The sequence below is a fragment of the Ochotona curzoniae genome, unplaced genomic scaffold (genome assembly GCF_017591425.1).
Source record: "Ochotona curzoniae isolate NIBS_2020 unplaced genomic scaffold, NIBS_Ocur_1.0 contig_2754, whole genome shotgun sequence".
Lineage (NCBI taxonomy): Eukaryota > Metazoa > Chordata > Mammalia > Lagomorpha > Ochotonidae > Ochotona > Ochotona curzoniae.
Window position 1 is genome coordinate 27,714,479 of NW_024465582.1, and position 19,658 is coordinate 27,734,136.

General features: G+C 39.0%; 1 protein-coding gene across 1 annotated transcript in view; it reads left to right on the forward strand.

Annotated features, from left to right (window-relative positions):
- Positions 1–19,658, forward strand: part of RAB3C (RAB3C, member RAS oncogene family) — a 216,585-nt gene that overhangs the window by 9,467 nt on the left and 187,460 nt on the right. The window contains exon 2 of the mRNA XM_040977700.1: positions 11,750–11,977. Coding sequence (XP_040833634.1) covers positions 11,750–11,977 — 228 coding nt within the window. The remainder of the gene's footprint in view (positions 1–11,749; positions 11,978–19,658) is intronic.

Here is a 19,658-nt window from a genome sequence, read left to right on the forward strand (position 1 = left end):
TGCAATATACCTAGGTGTAGCTTTCTTTATATTTATCAGCTTGAATAAGCTTTTTGGAAGTGTAGATTTGTGCTTTTCCCTAGATTGGAAAAATATTTGGTTATTATAACTTTAATGTTTTGTTGTATTATTGCCTTTCTCTTTCTGAGACAATAGAAACATATACAATGGTACTTCAAAATGCTTATGAAAAACAGAATTAAAAAATAAGTTTTGTGGAGAAATATTTTGAAATCTAGGCATGGTTTATTTATAATTTGCATTTTTTCCCATAAACTTTCTGAAATTAGCTGCTGTTTAGGATTTAGAGATTATTTTCCTTTTTTTTTTCATGTTTGTCAAATGCATGATTTCTACTGATTTTTCAGTTCAGAGAATCTTTTGTCATTTTTGAACTTTTGTTAGGCCCACTCAGCAATTTTTCTTTTCAATGATTGTAATTTTTTAAGGCTTGCTTTTGCCTGCTTGTATACTGGAGACATGTTACTAAGCATATAAAGATGTGTAAACTCTTGATTCTGATTTTGAGGAGTTTAATATGACTGACCTATAAAATGGTGCAGAAATCAATAAAATTCAGTCATTAAATGAACTTCTTATAAAAAGCTTCTATGAAATGTAAATCGTAAAAAATAAAAATAGAAAAAGAAAAAAGCGTCAACCATGTTCCTGCTTGATTGTTCCTTATAGATTTGGGGGAGAAAATACTTATATTTTAAAAAATTATTGTTTCTTGATATGATTTCTTACTGTTTTGAACATAGAATTGTGGGCCTCAAGTACAAAACTGTAAATATAAATTAATCTTAAGAATCACTTTTGTTTTTCCAACATATATTCTCGAAGAGCATTAACTCTGCAGAAGCAAAATATCTCTTCCAGCATCAGCTTGCTTCTGATTGATTTGAAATCTCTAGATCTTCTGGTCTCTAGTGAATGGGAAATAAAACCAAAACAAACAAACAAACAGGGTCGGCGGTTCCCTGACACACCTTGCAATAATACTGATTGAAAAGGATATGGTATTAGTCACATTCTGTGTCTAGTTGGCTTTCTGAGTAAAATTTTGAGCTGTCAGATTGTTAATGTCTGGAAACTTAAATTTTAATCTAACCTTAAGAGAGAGAGGAGGCTGTGAAACCTCTCATTCGCTGCTTCTAGTTTAACCCCAGGCAAGCAAAGGCAAATGGGCGTTACTTGTTGGCTGCCTTGTGGTTTGGGTATATGACTGAGTCTCAGAGAGTCTTGGAAGCTGACGCTGATGAATAATTTCTGTTCAAATGGCCATAGTTTGTGATCTTCCAGGAGCTTGAAGGAAGGGCCTATTACATACAGAGAGGCAAATTATGACTCACATGGCACTCAACTGTGGTGTTTTAGACAAAAGACGGGTTTTCTCTTGGATGTTTAATTCAGTACACACCTGTCTGAGTGGAAGGATAGATGAAAAGGGAAATGTGGCACGCCTGTGGATGTGAATGCTCTGTCAATGTGTGTGGGCTTGTCTTTGTAGTAAATAATAGTAGCAGTAGCTCCTGAATGAAAAGCGGGGATAATTATAATTAGAAAAGTGGTTCTCTAAGCCATTCTAGCTGGTATAATTATGCAGCCAGGAAGTGCAAGTAGGTAGGCTGCTAAGACGCCCAATTTCTCATGGACGGCCTGGGTACTCCATTTGTCTTCTAGGTGCGTGGACAGCACAGTGATTGTCTCTATGTTTGACCTGCTCTGATCACTGGAGGAAGGAAGGAGAGATGTTCAGATTCAAAAGGACTATTGATAGCAAAACTTTGGAGGTGTATCTCAGAGGGTCACTTAAAATTAAAATTTAGGCTATTTCTTCCCACTCAACCATAAAGATTTTTAGTCTTTCAGTAGATAATTATTATTTTTTTAAAAGATTTATTTATTTATTTATTTGAAAGAGATACAGAGAATGAGTGAGAAAGAGACAGAGATCTTCTATTGGTTGGCGCACTCCCGACAGCCTCCACAGTCAGGGCTGGGCCAGGCCAAATCCAGGAGCTTCGTCATGTTCCCACATGCTCAGTAGGGACCCAAGCAGAGGTCTTCATCCTCTGCTTTTCTCAAGCCGTTAGCAGGGAGCTGGATCAGAAGTGAGGGCAGCTGGGGACTCGAACCAAGGCTTTAACTGCTAATCCTGTCCCCTAATATATATATATATACTTAAAGAGGTTATTCTTACACCACACAGTGCTGGGTAAGTTCATTCTATCTACTTTTTCTTTTTTTCTTCTCAGGAGGAGATACTGTGGTATCATATATTCATTTTATGGTCTCAGTTTGGACACTGGTCTCCTTTATATGCTAGAGCTTTCTCAGCGAGTGAGGCATAGTCCAGTGTGTGTTATTTTGGAAATGACTGATGGAGGAGGTGAAAGTCACCACGCACACAGTTGAACAGAGTAGATTTGTTTATGCTCTGAGAACACGATCATTGCTTCTCAACAGGTTGTACCTCCTTGTTAGTTTGCAATGTGCCTCCCAGTGAAATCATGTTACTGCTTCTCTGAAGGTTCTAGCTTTTACCAGTGTAGGGCTTTTACCAGTGTAGACTTCTCACAGGTCAACCTCTCTGGGCAGGCTCAGCGTTGGAGGATGTAGAGCCTTCTTTGTGAGAATCAACATTTTGGTGAGGAAGTCTGTCATTGGCTGTATTTGGTGAAGACAGCAGCTGCTGGAGAGCTGTAGGATCACATTTCCGTGACCCCAGGATGGCGGCCTGAATGGCAGACAACTTAGTCTCTTCTGATGCTAGAGTCCAGAGTTCTTAACAACACAAACCTGCCCTGGTTTCTATGCAGACATTTGGTAACAAGCAATTATGAGTCTGAAACTAGCTTTAAAACAGAAACCTGAAAATAGCTTTTAAAAATGACAGAATTGGCCCTAGCCTGAATATTCTGCTTCTGCAGAATTTGAGGGGAGTTCCTCATGATTAGATCTGTTAGAACTGATATACCCTATGAGGATTTGTGTGTGTGTGTGTTTCTGAGTAAAAATATATGTTTAGCTGGAGAGATCAGGTATTAAGAATACTACGTCTCATATTTCTTACTGTTAAGAGTAAAAAGCTTGTATATTTTCTTATGCATATCTGTCAGAGTCATTTTCTTTATATTTTGTTACTACAAGAGAGGCACTTATGCTTTTATAAATGTACAGCTGCATATAGGGAGTATGAATGTCAAAATGTTTGATGGATTTGTATAATGTAATCTTAATTTAGAATCGGTAATGCTGTAAATGGGGAAGATGGTTCCTTAGCTACTTAGGGGAGTGAATTGAGGCCTCAGCTTTCAACCAATTTGCTGTTTGCCTGCCCCACTTAGGGTAACTAACCGCCCAGCCAGTTGGCTGGTTTTAGCACTGAAAGTCATGTTTTGCACCATGAAACAGCTCAGTTTCAGGAAAACCGAGGCAGGTGGTCATTCTAGCCGCACCCTTCTGTCAAGATGCTTGGCTTTTGCCTCCTTCAAACCATTCAAGTTTCTACAGGAAGGTGGTCTTGTGAACTCCTTAGCAGGCTCAAGATTCTGCTTTCTCTGATCCATTAACTTTCAGATGTCAAACTTTTGTTGATCTGTTTTCTTCTTTAATTTTTTGAGATGCAGAGAGGAAGGAAGGGAGAGGTGGATAAATAGGTCTTTTGTCCACTGATTCTCCCCTCAAATGCTGAAACAGCAAAAATTCATCAGGCAAAAGCCAGCAATCTAGAATGTAGGCTGCATGATGGTGCCAGGAACCCAAGTGCTTGAACTGTACCTGCAGCCTCCCATGGTACACTTTGAGAGGCTGGAGTTGGAAGCAATATCAGTATTCAAATTCAGGCTCTCTCATATGGAGCAAGGGATCCCAAACAGTGTATTTATTACTGCACCGGATGCCTGCCCCATTTTATCCTACTGTTGCCCCCTATCTTTCTTTATAACGATTTTGCTTTTGTGAAAAATATGTTAGCATTATTTTAGAGAGGTTGGGGAAAGAATGGAGATAGCCATCATGTGTGCAAGACATAATGTCATGGACTTTGCTGATATGTTGAATTCGGTATAAAAGGTTAAGTTGAACTTCATCCAAAACCAACTCCACAATCATACAAAAGAAAGTTGCCCACAACCCTCTGAGTTTTTTGGTCTCCCTTTCTCAACCTTTTCTTACCATGTGTTGCTTGAATTCTGTCCCCATCTGCGGAATTCAACGTTTTCTCAGTTTGTGTAAAATCCCGTTTATATTCCAGGATTTCCTGAGTTGATGCGTTTGAGGAAGTCATGCGTGGCAGGCAGTGCTATAGGACTGATCACATTTTTGATAGCCATGTTTTTCTCCACACAGCTCTCTCTCTGGAACACGGAAAACTGCCCTGTGCACGCTGACCTCTCAGCTTTGTCCCTGAGAGTGACACTGGGAAATACTCCTTCTTATGTGTTGCAATACTTGAAATTAGGGGAAAAGCGTTCATTTGGTATTTATAAAATGTATAGAGCAAAAGTGCTGGATGTCAAGACCCCTTTCCCTGAATTTAGACAGTAAAGAAAACCAAGTTCTATAAAACTGACAATACTATTTTGGATTGGGTGTTGGTAATGAAATTCATTGGTTCATCATTTCTATACAAGAAGAGTATCAGAGATCATAATGGAAGATTTTTAAAAACATGTATTTATTGTGAATATCATTTTTAAAGGAGAGAGAAAGTGAGCAAGCAAGCGCAAAAGAGAGAGCTATCTTCCATCTGCTGGTTCACTCTCCTAATGGCCACAGTGACCAGTGCTAGGCCAGGACAAAGCCAGGAGACAGGGGCTTCTTTGGGGTCTCTCATGGGTAACAGGGGACCAAACACTTGGACCATATTCCACTACTTTTCTCTGATCATTAGCACGGAGTTGTATCAGAAGTAGAGCTGCTGGAAATTCTAGCAATATGATATGGATGCTGACCTCACAGGTGGTGGCTCTACCTGTTGTGCCACAATGCTGGCTTCCATCATGGAAGTTTTAGTCAAATATCTAATTCCTACCATTGATGAGGGGACTGCTGCTTAGCACAGGTAAAATCAGGGGCCAGCATTGTTTGTACAGTGGGTTAAGCCACTGCTTGTGACACAGGCATCCTATGTTGGAGCGCCCTTGTTAGTCCCAGCTGCTCCAGTTCCAATCAAGTTTCCTGCTTATGTGCGTAGGAATGCTGCAGGCGATGGCCCAAATACTTGGGCCTCTGTCACCCACATGGGCGATAAGGATGGAGTTCTAGGCCTCTGACTGCAGCCTGGCTCGGCTGTGGGAATTTATGGAGCCAGTGAATGGAAGATAATCTTTCTATCCCTTCTAAAGAAATGAATCAGTAATTAAAAAAAAAAAAAAGAAATGGAAGAGTTAAAACCAAAACAAACCATGATCAGGTTCGTACAAGTAGCCTGGTATACAGTTAGGCAGACATGGGATTCCTTCTCTCAGCCTGGCCACGGAGTGTGCTCGTGAGAATCAGTCATCACACCACGAGTGTGGAGGGAGTGCTCTGCATTCACAGCTAGGCAACCGTAGGGTGGTATTTTTCTAATGCTCTTCATCCTGTGATTTATAAGATTGGGATGACAATCACTGGGTACTCCCCAGCACCCCAGGACTGTATTATTGATCCTTTGGCCTCAGTATCTGAGAGTCAGCTTAGTCCCTGCATCTCTGCAGCTGTCCCTAGGGGATGCTAATGTTGCACATGGTGGCTTTATCTGATATGTCACAATGCTGGTCTCAATTTTCATTCTTAGTACATGCACCTATGAAATACATGTACTTTGTTATCTTTATATTCATAAAAATAAAAAAAAAAGAATAAAAAGATGTCCCATTCACAATAGCTGGAAAACCTTAAGTATTTAAGATATTTTGTGATTTTTATGATTTACAAATCTGATTAACACGTAAAACATATACCTTGTTATAAGGTGCAGTGTAATATTTTGACAAATACACATAACATAAACTGGCCAAGCTAGGCAAGTTGCCTTTCACATCCTTATTTTTTTCTTTTTGTTCAGGATTTTCCAGCTCTTTACACAGCATATAATTGGTTATTTTGTGATCTAGTCAGTGCCACTATCTTGTGGAACATAACTGTGTTTTGGCACGTGTTACCCATCTCCTTCAATCCCTTCTCCCTGACCTTGTCTATTCCTTACTAATCACATTTCTGCATTTGGCTGGAGGGTTTGTTTTAACTTCCAAATGTAAAGAGAAAACATGTCTTTCTGTGTCTGGTTTATTTAACATACTGATCTCCAGTTCCATACATTTTGCTGCAGATGTCAGAATTGCATTATTTTCTTTGGTGGAAGAATAATCCTCCAGTGTGTGTATATACCTCATTTTCTTTATCTGCCCGTTCATTGGGAGTTTCCTAGCTCAGCTGCCTCAACAGAGCTGCACTGAGCAAGTGTGTGCAGGTGCCTATTCATTTGGTTTTCACGGTAGAAGTGGGGTACCTGGGTCATTTGGTAGATCTATTGCTAGTTTTAAAAGGAAAACTCCCATACTCTTCTCCGTAATGTACTGTTCTCATTTGCATTCCCACCAACAGTGTATATAAAGATTTCCTTTTCTCCACATCCTCTCAAACATTTGTTAGTAAGGGATATTGTGGTTTTGTTTGTGTTTTCCTGATTGCTAGTGATATTGTATGTATTTTTATATACTGCCTGGCCATTTGTAGTTCTCCTTTTGAAAAATGTCTTTTTAGATCCTTTGCCCATGTTTTAACTTGGTCGTTTGTTTTTTGTTGTTAAGTTTTTAAAATTCTTGATATATTTTGTAAATGATTTCATGTGTCAGATGAATACTTTGCAGTATTTTTTCCTGTTCTGCTACCCTCTGTTGATTGTTTCCTTTGTTGTACAGAAGCTTGTTAGCTCGATGTGATCCCAGTTTTCTACTTTTGCTTTTGTGCTCTTTGGAGTCCTACTCAAAGAAACCATTTCCTGTTCTTATGTCTTGAAATTGTTCTCCTGTGTCTCATTCTGGTAGTCTCATAGCTGCATGTATGTGAAAGGCCTTCAAAAATACCATGATAATACATATTATTAAAAAAAAACTATCTGGATTTCTGAAATTCTGCAACAAAGATAAATTTACCTTTTCATTTTATTTTTCATAAGTGTTTGGGTACCCTTTTGTATGTGAGTATATAAATACATATTCCAGTTTAAGTCAAGTCTCCAATAAAGGGATCAATCTTTTTTATGAGTGAAGACAAAAAGCTCCTTTACCTCTGTGTTTATTTACCTCTGTGATTGAAATTTCAGACTTGTTAATCTGGTGAAGGACAGGGTAAATTCGCTGAGTCTGCAGGCTGCGAGGTCATGAAGAACCTATTTGGCACAGATAATGAGGGCTCGATGCAAAGACCAAAAGAAACTAAGATAACAAGAAGCTTTAGCTTTCCCTCAACTTCCATTAATTTCAATTTTCAAATGGTGATGGTGATTTCCAGTTCTGCACGTGTCCTGCAAACTGTCACTCTCAATTTTAAACAAGGAAAAAGCTGAACAAATGGAAAATCAACAGCTCCTGTTAGATTTATGAGAGAAGAAGGTCATAGTGCAAATTGTGTCTATGCCCTATCTTGCCCTCTACTGCCTCAAATTACATAGCATAAACTTCTATAGGAACCAGCACTGGGGTACAAAAATCTAAAGCGTAATTGATGAATTACTGAAGGCTCAGTGAGAACAATTCTGAGAGAGACAGACTCCCATTACGGAGGACAGCTTTTGGTGGGGAAGCGGGTTCCTTATATTTTTGTGAATTTCACCATCAGGAGTCCCATCCGTTAGTTCTTTAAAAGTAAAGTTCAAACATAAATAAATTTCCACTAGGCAGTGGAAAGAGGTAACCTTTTTGTAATACTGCAGTGCATTCTTTCTCTCTAAAACTGGAATATGATTAGTTGGACCCAGGAGTAGTGAAAGGATTAGGAGCTCTAGTACATGTACAGTGCCTGTGACAGCTTTGATGATGTGTTATTTATTTAACTATTTCCTGTACACATGTGCAGGGTTAACCACATGCACTCAACAAGCTTTGCATGAGATGGAGATCCAGCGCGACGCTGAAAGATCTGAAGAATACATGTAAAATATAGCATGATTTAACGGCATATGATTGTATGCATTGCCTTGTGAATCCCATGAGATTGCCATTCATTCCCTGTTAGAGTCAAGCAACTGGAAAGAATTATGAGTGCCCTAGATTTCCCAAGCTCTATCTTTCAGAAGACAGAGCTGCAGTTGAAATCCTCAAAGACTTGCTCTAGACAGGATTCTCTCAGTTGAATGTTGACTTGTCAGTAGTGATATGGGCAGTGTCTTGCTTCTCAACTGGCTCATGCAGAGCAAACAGTAGCAGACACGTGGAGAAACGGCAAGCCAGAGACTGCAAAAAGCATCACAGTAACAGCCCGTCCCGAGAGGCAACAGAGTGGGACGGAAACCTGTGCACAAATGAGGAATTTCAGCAGGGAGAATCAGTCTGCGGCCCAGATGACAAATGTTTGAAAATCCTAACTTCTAATAGTTTCCTTCTAGGCTTTAAAATTTTAGTCTGTTTCAAAACTCAAGAAAAAGTACTTTTATTTTTATTTATTTATTTACTTTTTTTCGTCCAGGAAACACATGATTGAGATGTGTGAAACTCCTTTACTTATGTCCTTCCAATGCCAGTGTCCTATCCTTATATTCTTCTTTCTAATCTCAAAGGAAAATTGCTATTTTTTCCGGGTAAGTTTACTGAATCCTCATCCCACTAGCCCTGAGGTTGTTCTCAGTAACCGCTGGCACGTGGTAACTAGAAAGTGGCTTAGTTTGCTGTAGATTCTTAAGCCATTAAGTTAATGTTTGGATATAATTTATTTTTTTCTTTGTTACCATTTATTTTCAAAATGAAATATCAAAAATTCTAAAGTAGGCTGTGGTCCCAGCTGTTAGCCAGAAGTAATCTGTTTTGTCTCTATTTAGTAGGACTTGCGGGAAGATTAGAATTGAGAATTAATGTGGCACATCAGTTAAACCTGTCATCTGTTTACTTACCACTGAACCTCTGGCTGCATGCCCACATGGCAGGTGACACACAGGAACGTGTGTGAGAGGACTTACCACAGGTTTCTGAGCCAGAGGCTAGAAAGCTAAGCTTTCTCTTTTTATAATTTTCTCTTGCAGGAACTAACCGGAGTCCTTTGTGCACGAGATTAATCTCTTCCGAGAGTAGTTTCCCAGTGATCTAACAACCTTCTGCCAGGCTCCCTCTCTTAAACGTTTGCCACTGCAGTAAGACCAAGTTTCCAGCACTTGGACATACCCAAACTATATCTAACCCATAACATTCCCAAGAGAAAGTTCCATGCATCAACCAGTTTTTATGTTAAATGAAAAATAGTCTTTGCTAGCACTCTCCAGTAGAACTTTCTATAATTATGGCAATGTTCCATACTTGCATTGCTCCACACAGTATTGTGCAGTTGAAGTAGGTACCTAAAAGGTGACTGGTGAAGTTGAAAGACAAAACTTTAATCATATATTTAATATTTTTTTAAAAAATTTTTATTTCTTTTTATTTGTGTCATAGGCCCTTATTCCCTCCCAAATGCCCTCCCCCCTCACTGAGTTTCCCTGTATAATTACTATAGTATAGTTCTTCATACACAGTCGTGTGTTTATCATTGTGGGCATGGATAATGGCAGAGTCCAGCATCCTATTGTGAAGCTATAGTAAACAGCTTCAGTGGGAGTCCAACTTTGCCTGGAAGTAGAGATGCATAATGCATTGTATCCTCACATGGATATGATAATCTCCATTACACGGTTACTGTACATCTCCTTAAATGAAAAGCCACAATACAAAATCAGCCATAGGAAGAAAAATAGAAATTTACAATGCCATAAAGTTAAATAACATGCTACTGGATATGATAGTCTCCATTACACAGTTACTATGCATGAAAAACCCATTACTAAAATGACAGGACCAAATTACCACCCATTCATATAATCCTGAATGTAAATGGCTTAAACTTATCAATCAAACATCACAGATTAGTAGACTGGATTAAAAAAACAAAACCCATGTATTTGTTGCCTGCAGGAGACACATTGCACCAACAAAGACGAGCAGAAACTGTATCTCACAGATTTTGATTTTTTTTGATTAGTTTCATTTCTTCAAAACACTTTGCTCTGATTAAATTCTTCAATGACTCATAGATCATACAGTAGCATCATTTTTCTTCAAGAAGGTTTTTGATTTTCTTTTTCATTTCTTCAGCGACACATTAGTCATTCAGTAGTATGTCATTTAACTTCGTGGCATTGTTAATTTCTTTTTTTTTCCTTCCTGTTGTTGATTTTGCTTTGTGTCTTCTCATTTTAGGGGATGTATAGCAACTGTAATGGAGACTATCATTTTTTAATATAGTTTAGCCATATGCAACCATTGGTTACTGTATTGGACAAAAGAGCAATTGTTGAAGAATTACTTGAATTAGGAAAGATACTGAGTGAAGGCGTTAATTTCTCACTGGGAATCATCATTTAAATGCCCGGTTTTTTAAATGGTGAGACAAATTATACTTAGGAATAGTGCAATACCATATTTGTTAAAGTTAAGGTGATAAACAAAAAAGATGTGAAAAAAATAAATGCCTAAAACATTTATAATTAATAAGAGATCATTTTTCTATTATGCTATGTGATTTACCTACCTGCTTTGTTATTGTTCCACCTGTTATTTTCACAAGATAGATGCTATTTTTCTGTTTCTTGTAAAAAACTATGGTGCACCAATTTACAGTAACAAATCCAGGGTCACAAAGTCAGTAAATAGTGGAGCCAAGCTTTGAATAGGTAGGGGTCTTTTTCATGCCTTTCACAATGAATACATTTCATGTGGCTTTCCATGGCACTTTGTGTACATTTCCATAGTCATCATTGGAAAACGGAACCAGGATCAAGAACATGGCATTGGCCCTACCTGTCTGACTGGAATCCTGTCTCTATTACTGAACGCATATGTGGACTTTGGCAAGTTATTAAACTTCTCCGGGCCTCATTTTAATATGAAAATTATAAAGTTACTTACCTTGTGTTGTTGTGAGGGTTAAATAAATAACCAGTACCTGGCACATTGTTTGGAAGGTATATTTTAGCTATCATTATTACTTTTGATTTGAGAGACTGTTTTTTTTTTTTTATATTAAGGTGTTACTTTGATAAAATGTTTAATAGATAAAATGGAAATGTGCTTTGGATGTTTTTCCCTAGAAAATAAGAAGAACTCTAATAATTTAGATAATTCAGAAAGAAACACCCTGCTGTTCAGGCACTTTGGCTTCTCCATTACTGGAATTACAAAGTTTGAAAGTCAGCATGCCCAGCCAATTCCTCATATCTTTGCTTTTGATGTTACCCTTATAAACGTCTCCTTTGGTGTCTTTGATTGGTTCTGAATGCTGAGCAGTGACAAGCACCAACACAGCTGGAAAGAGCTGTAAGATTTGCTGTTCTGTCTTCCAGCAGGGAATTATTGCCATGGATACCAGCATCAGAGGAAGGCTGGGGATCACTCTCCACTTGCCTCCTGAGTGTTTGACATCTGTTTCTGGCAAGGCCAATAATGAGTGTGCTGTGAGCTTCATAGGCAATGAAAGGTTGATCCATTCCTCTTTTTTGTTTTGGTTATTACAGATGGCCTCTACCCAAGATGCCAGATATAGCCAGAAAGACTCCTCTGATCAGAATTTCGACTACATGTTCAAATTGCTCATCATTGGCAATAGCAGTGTGGGGAAAACATCTTTTCTGTTCCGTTATGCGGATGACTCCTTCACATCTGCATTTGTCAGCACGGTTGGAATCGATTTCAAAGTAAAAACTGTATTCAAAAATGAGAAGAGAATCAAGCTTCAGATTTGGGTAAGTCACTTTGAATTGACAGTATTCTTCAGTCGGCAGCATCGAACATGTAAGTGTGTAGGAGAAAACCTTGCTGCCTTGTTCCAGCCCCTGGTTCCACAAGCTTTAATTTTGAAGTTCTCTCCTACACAGCCTTCCGTTTCAAAGGCAGTGGGGTGATGCCTTCTGAAGGTCTGAACAATGAATTATATCTTGCAGAGAACTTATGCTCCGTAATGGTCTTCAAAAGAAAAAACATCCAGACTTCTGTCTTGTCTTGCTGCTTGTGGAGGGAACACCCAATGAGAAGCCTAGCTCTGCTTTTTGTGATTGGTCTGACCTGTTTATTTTTGTGCAGAAAAATCTTGAGACCCATGTACATGAAGAAATTTCAGAAAGTTCATGGGAACTGTTTATTTTGAAAAAAAAAATTATGCCAGGCTTCAAAAGGCTTTGGTACTTAAATAAATGTGTGTATTTAATTACATTTTTTTTAACTTTTGAAGCTCCATTTGCAGAATTTATGTTTTTATCTCTAATAACTGTTCTTATTTATACCCTCACATAAAACAGAAGAAATAAAACAAAAATTTGTTTTGAAACAGGGTATTCTTTTTTACGTTTCTAAAAATTTTATTCATAATATTTGAAAGACCAGAATAGAGAAAAAAGAGTGTTCCCAACTGTTGGTTCACTCGCCAAATGTCTATGAATGCTGGGGCTAATAGGAGAAGCCAGGAGCTGAGCAGTAGTTCAGAGCTCTTCAGGTAGGTGATAGGAACATGAGACTTGGACCAGCAACACTGTCTCCCTGAACCTGCATTGGCATGAAAGTGGATTCAGGAGCGGGAGCTGTAATGACATTTGGGTACTTGGATATGGAACATGGCATCTTAAATGGTAGGCCAAATTTCTTCTTACAATCCTCCCTTCTTAAATCTGGAAAGTAGAATGAAAGCAAAATTCCAGGGGAAGTGAGCTATCTTGTTCAGAGTCATACACGGTGAGTAGCTCAGATAAAAGCCAGGCTCAATCTGTCAGATGTAAGACGGTGCTGAGTTTCCATCCAGTGTGACACTAAGATTAAGAAGTGATTAACCATAGTTGTGTTTTTGTGAAGATGGAAAAAATGCTTTTCCATCTTAGCAGATTTTTAAAAAATTCTTTTATTTTAATAATCTTTACATAGTTGATTAGGGCACAAAGGGTCAAGAGATTACAGGAAAAGTGGGTAAGACCGTTGTTTCCACATTAATAGTATTTTGTTTTTCTGTATCTGGGGTAAGGGGAGAGATAAAAAGAAAAGCCCCACCCAGCCTCCCACGCATCCCAGGTCCCCAGCAGATATTTTTTGAACAATTTGACCAATTCAATAAGCTGTGGCATCCAGGAAAGATATACTAAGGGATAGCAGAGTGGTTTGTATTAGAACCACACTTCTGTAATGACTCTGGGAAGCCTTGCTTTGTCTTAACAGTAGTTTATAGGAAATACTTGTGTATGTTTAATGTTTAATATCTGAAGAAACATTTTATTTGTGTGTATTTTTAGCATGTAAGGTTTGTCATGTTATGTTTTAGTAAGTAAATAATTCACCGTTTTCCCCATCTTGTAGTGTTTTGTGCACTTATCTTAATGTCCAGCTGACTCATCAAGATGGCCACATCATCAAAATCACCTATTCTATATTTCAAAACAAAAAGCCAACATGGAGGCTTCTTAGCATAAAAAAGCATCATGAGTCATTCACTGCACTGTTTTCACTTAGCCAAGACAGGCTGTGGATATTGATATGATTCTGATCACTTAATGTATTATATTTAAGCTGCTTATAAATAGAACTGTATCAGTTAGGAACCCAAGATCTAGAGGAGTTAAATCATTTGACTTGACCTTCCAGTTAGTGTCAGAGCAGTGTCTGTTGTTCAGGTTTCTGCTGTCAGGGACATTCTGATTTTTACAACACAAGCACAAATTTTACTCTCAAGGTAAGTGGTATAGCATGAAAATTGTGATGAAGCTCCCATTTAATTGCCAGTGAAGTCTACTAGGCAAAGAAGGACCTAGCTCCAGACCTGATTTCAAGTATTATATCTCCTATGTCAGAAGGGAAGAGGTTCCTTGAGAAGGAGTCCCTGGTTTTTTTTTACTGGATTATTTAATGTGTTCTATAACACGCTATAGGAATTTACTGGTTCCACAGACCAGATTACTGGATTTCAACAGTCCATATTCAAATAAGGCATTTTGATGGCTACTTGAAACTGATATCTCTTCCTAAACATGTTATTCCTCTGTAGAAGTTATGGCTGCTTTGGAATAAAGATTTTTAAAGCTATGTGGTTGTTCATCTGTACTTGGAAATCTTGTGTTTTGTTAATAGGAGGGTATTTTGAAAAGTTCATGGGGAAATGAAATTAAAATCCATGTTTATTTTGGTAATAGTAGTTTTGTAAAGTCCATGAATCTATGCATATTCTTTTCATTATATACATGTTTTGTGAAATTTCCTTTTTTTTTGAATTTTTGTTTCGAAAATTTGAATTTTATGATACAATTCTGTAGAGACTGGGATTCCCTCTGCCCCAAGTTCCCACCTGCCGAATGATTTTCCCCATGTTGTTACAATAGCATAGTCCTTCATAAAGAGTCATGATTCCATCAGTTTGTTATTGAAGTGTGCCCCGACATTGCTGGTACAATGTCAGACAGTCCAGCATCCCCTTGTCTACATATGTCCAACAGTTTCATTGGGAGTCCATCTTTGATTTGGTAGTAGGGATGCATATTGCATTGTATCCCCACATCTGGATATGGTAGTCTCTGTTACTCCATGGCTATACATTCCCTTAAATGAGAAGCCATAAAATAAGGTCAACAACCAGTATGAATTAGAATAACAACAAAATTACAATGAGGACATATAATTTTTTTGTTTATTGGAAAGTCAGATAAACAGAGGAGAGACAGAAAGATCTTCCATCTGATGATTCACTCCCTAAGTGACCGCAATGGCCAGTGATGTGCTGATGCAAAGCCAGGAGCCAGGAACTTCTTCCAGGTCTCACACATGGGTGCAGAGTCCCAAGGCTTTGGGCTGCAGGACATAGAATTTAAAAAAATTTTTAAGACCAATGTCTTTTTTTTTTTTTAGATTTAAAAAAAAATTTATGTGGAAGACAAATTTATAGAGAGATGGAGCGAGGCAGCTGGATGGGAAGTGGAACAGCTGAACATGACCTGGCACCCATAGGATTAGCCTGTTGGACCACCCTGCTAGCCACTAGATTTAAAAAATTTTAACATCAAAACGTATATCTTTTAAGTTCTATTTTGCATGAACTTTTTGGCATACTTATATATACTTGTGAATCCCTCCATTCATCATCATATTCATGTTTTCTTTTGTTATCATTTGTATGATTCTCAAGTCAAGTTTTTAAAATTTCAGCTACTTTAACTATTTGGACTAATGCTTTATCTGTGTCATGCTGTTAAGACTGTCAGAGAGACTTAGAGTGGTTTTCCACTTTAATTATAAAAGATTTTCACAGTTGGATATGTAACAGTTTGTTTAAAATTTAGAAAACAGTTTATCACTGAGAAATGTTAGGTAGATGAAATTTTCTTCTGAGAAGATTGAAAATGATGCCGTCCATTATGATGAAAATGTACTTTGTATTTATCTTCACTATCTAGATGAGTAGTATGAGAACGTCGAGGTTTAGAAAAATACTTTCAAAGTGAGGAGTGTTGACAGTTACTGACTTTAGACAGGATGACTAGACGTGACAATGTGGTTCTTCTGGGTGATTGACAGTCTCTTTCACTCAGTGAACTGACATGGGTTTCCTGTAGTTGGTGCTTACCATTCACCAGAAGTCAAGACTTGCAGAAGTCAAGACTTTCTCTAATGGAAGACAGCCTTCAAAATATGTAGCTCAGTTAGGTTTAAAATGGGCAGGGGCTAGTCAACAGAATAAGTTATGATTTCCTTAGGAATAAAACATTTTTTAAGCAGCATTTTCATTTACTTCGCTCTCACTTTCACCCCTCCTCACTTCTTGCCTTTCATCTCTCTCCATCCTTCCTTTCATCCCTCCTCTTCATTCCTGAGCTTTGTCGGCTGGGCTCCTGGGAGGCTCATCATTAGGACACTGAGCAGCCAGGATTGTGACTCAGACATGTGCTCTTGTGTACTGGACAAAGGTGCCAGCCAGGGGGTCCAGTGGGGCTGCACTGCAGCCAGAGCCCCAGTTACCAAGCCTTGTGTTTTTGCTCAGAGTCCCACCTGTCTCGAGGGAGAATGTGGGTGGAGGCAGCCTTTGTGGAAAGGTACTATCTTCTCAGTCTGCTGTTCTATATGGGATCAGAGGAGATTTGAATGCCTCTGTAGCAATTATATATGCAGACAGTGACTATCTCAGAATAGAAAGAAGGAGATGGAAGAAAGCCAGAGAAAGAAACTGCTTTGTTAGCAGAGGTTTTGAGGAAGTACTGCATGAGACTTATTACTGTTCAAGTATGACCAAGCCAACAGGTCAGGGAGCAACTGCTGTTGAAATACTCATGGTGTTTTGTTTGTTTGTTTGTTTGTTTGTACTTTAGACTCCAGAGCAAGTGTTAGAGGGGGTTGAGATTGCGGCACACAGAGCTTCAGGAGAGTTGCTGAACTGGCCTTGAGAAGAGGAGGTTGGGACTGTGGGTGAAGCTTCATTTGCTGCTGCAGGAAAGCATTGGAGATGCAGGTGGACAGGTTCAGGCTATTCTCATCAGTTTCTAGAGTGCTGGGGTTTAGCAGCTGTCCCCAGCTGCATGGTACCTGGACCTGAGGTGATGGGGCAGGTGCATTATGATATGGTATGAGAGTGGCCAGGAATGGTGAGAAACTCATCAAGGTGATGATTGCGGATATGGCCTCTTGATGGGTTAGCTAGCTTTCTTTATTGTTTACCTATCTGCCTATCTATCTGTCTGTCTATCTATCTATCTATCTATCTATCTATCTATCTATCTATCTATCTATATCTGTCTTTATATAGAAAAGTTTGAAAAGCATGCATCAGTGAGTTTTTTGCTGTCTTTGCCATCTTTAGGGATTGAATAACTCGTGGAGGGGCAATTCCTGTAGGATAAGCAATACTGCAGATGACAAAGCAACAGAATAAATCAATTACACAGTTAAAGCAGAAGGCAGGATGCCCCAAGGGCAGTCTGTGGCACCGATTCCACTCTGACAAACACTGTAATTCTAAATGCTCTTCTTGTCACAGGCTCAGTGCATTTCCGGATCTCAGAATCTGGAGACCTAGAACATTAGGTCAGGAAAAGATCTCATCTTCTGGCCAAACCCTGTATTGGTACTCAGTGGTGTTAATAATAGCATTAATAATGGCAACATTTATCAGCTCCAGTGCTGACACATAAAGCAAGCACTTTATGAATTATACATATTAGAATTCATTTTTTTTGCTGGCACTTAATAAGTTTAAGGTTGATCTAGTATATAAATGAGGAAAAAGAGACTCTGCATGTTAATGTAATTTGTCTCGGATCACAGTCAGGGTGCGTTAGAAACAGGATTCTGACTGAGGCCCAAGCTGAAGGCCCATGTAATTAATGACACAATATAAGTGAGGGTCACAGAGGCCAGATTTGTGGAGTCTTCAGGGAATCTGATATTAAATCTAAAATACCTCTATCCCTGGGAAGTAATTTTCCCAAAGTAGATTCAAATGTTCCCCTAACCCGTCCTAAAAAATTACTTATTGTGAGTAATCAGTAGTTTTGCTTGGAACAGTCTGTCAGCATGGACACTGAGTGCGTTATCTGTTTTGTGTTCAAAATTCAGTTACATATAATTCAGATGGATAGAGCGCATTCTAGTAAATTCTTGCACAGTTCAGGAATGCTTTATTCCCACTGTCAGGGAATGTTCATATAAATAGTATATGGAAGAAGGAGCCTAAATTCAATGGAACCAATACCTATAGTAAAATATCCTTTGCATTTGGTGGTCTTTTAACCTAATCTCCCTGCCCATTGGTATTATGTGTTAATGTCCTATAGGCTATTTAAAAGCAAATACAGGGCCTGGAGTGGTAGCTGAGTTGCTAAAGTCCTCACCTTGCATGCACCAGGATCCCACATGGGTGCCGGTTCATATCCTAGTGGACCCACTTCCCATCCAGCTGCTTGTGGTCTGGCAAAGCAGTCGAGGACGGCCCAAAGCTTTAGGACCCTGCACCCATGTGGGAGACCTGGAAGAAGCTCCTGGCTCCTGGCTTCTGGCTTCGCATCAGTGCAGCAGCAGCCATTGCAGCCACTTAGATAATAAATCAGCAGATGGAAGATCTTTCTGTCTGTCTCTTCCTTTATATCTGACTTTTCAATAAAAATCAATATATATAAAACATCTTTTAAAAAATAAAAAAGCAAATACCATGCTCTGCCCAGGCAAACTCTGTAAGAGAAACAAAAGTCAGTGAGAGTTGGCAAGGCCGTTTTAGTGATTAGATTGGTGTGCGCTTCCCCCATCACATGTCTGCTAACTTATGGTCTGCCTGAGAGGTGGAGGAAGGCAAGACTTAGTCTCACTCCTGAGAGGGAGTTGACAGCATGTACAGAATGTCCAATGCATGAGAACATTGACAGCTGAAAGCAGCAGTTCTTGCATCCCACAGGGTTTAAGCCACTCTTCACAGCACTGACAAAACACATGGAAGGGCAAAGGCTTTGTTCCCAGCCTGCTATAGCAGATGAGCTCTGCTGGAAGACAGGGGCACAGACATAGAAGAATAATCATCCTGTGGATTGGTAACCGTTTTCTGTCAAAGGCAGGGTGGTCCACTGGCTTAAGCGGGGACTTTGGTGACCCAGGGTCCAGATCGTCCCTGGCTTCTCACTAGCTGTGTGAGCTCAAGCTCAGACTTCTTTGTTCCTTTGTTTATTCATTGCCCCTTAGCTATGATATATTTGCTATTATGAATGTTTCAATATTAGTCCCCAAATCAGCATTCAATGTTTTTTTTTTTTCTTTTCTAAAAACAGTGTGCCAGCGTTCAGCCTTTTGTACTTTCAATTAAGTATCTTATTCAAATCAAGTGTTTTGGGGAGGTACCTGGTATGTCCCAGGTACTGTGCTAGGTGTTGGAGATACAAGGGTGAAGGATACATGGGGTCTTCCATAAGGAGCCAGCCATCTGCTGAGGAGGTGGAACTCCATCTGCTGTTGTAAATGGTCCAGAAGGTCTGAGCAGGGGATGCACGAGAAAGATGGCTAAACCAGTCTGGTTACTCTCAAAACACATCATGGGGGATATCTGTAGCTGAGCTGAGAACCGACAAGTTAAATGCAATTATTTGTTCATTCATTCATTCAGTCAACGTTTATTGAGTTTCTGTTATGTGCAAGGTACTGTGAAGGAATTTGAGATCGAAAAGAAATTAGGCAAAAATGTACAGATTGTGGGAAATGCTGTAACTTCAGCAGAGCCCTCTGATAAAAACAGTTGGAGAAGCTGGGCCTTATTTTGACTCAGTAGTCAAGAGGACCATTGAATAGGAACAAGGTTTTTGAAAAACAGGGGAAATGTTCTGTTTCGCAAGGAGAGGTGTTTTTGTTGCTATGGCAGGATTCTTTGCACCATCGTGGCTTCATGTAGAGCATTTATTGCAATGTTTGTATCAGATTCTGACTTTT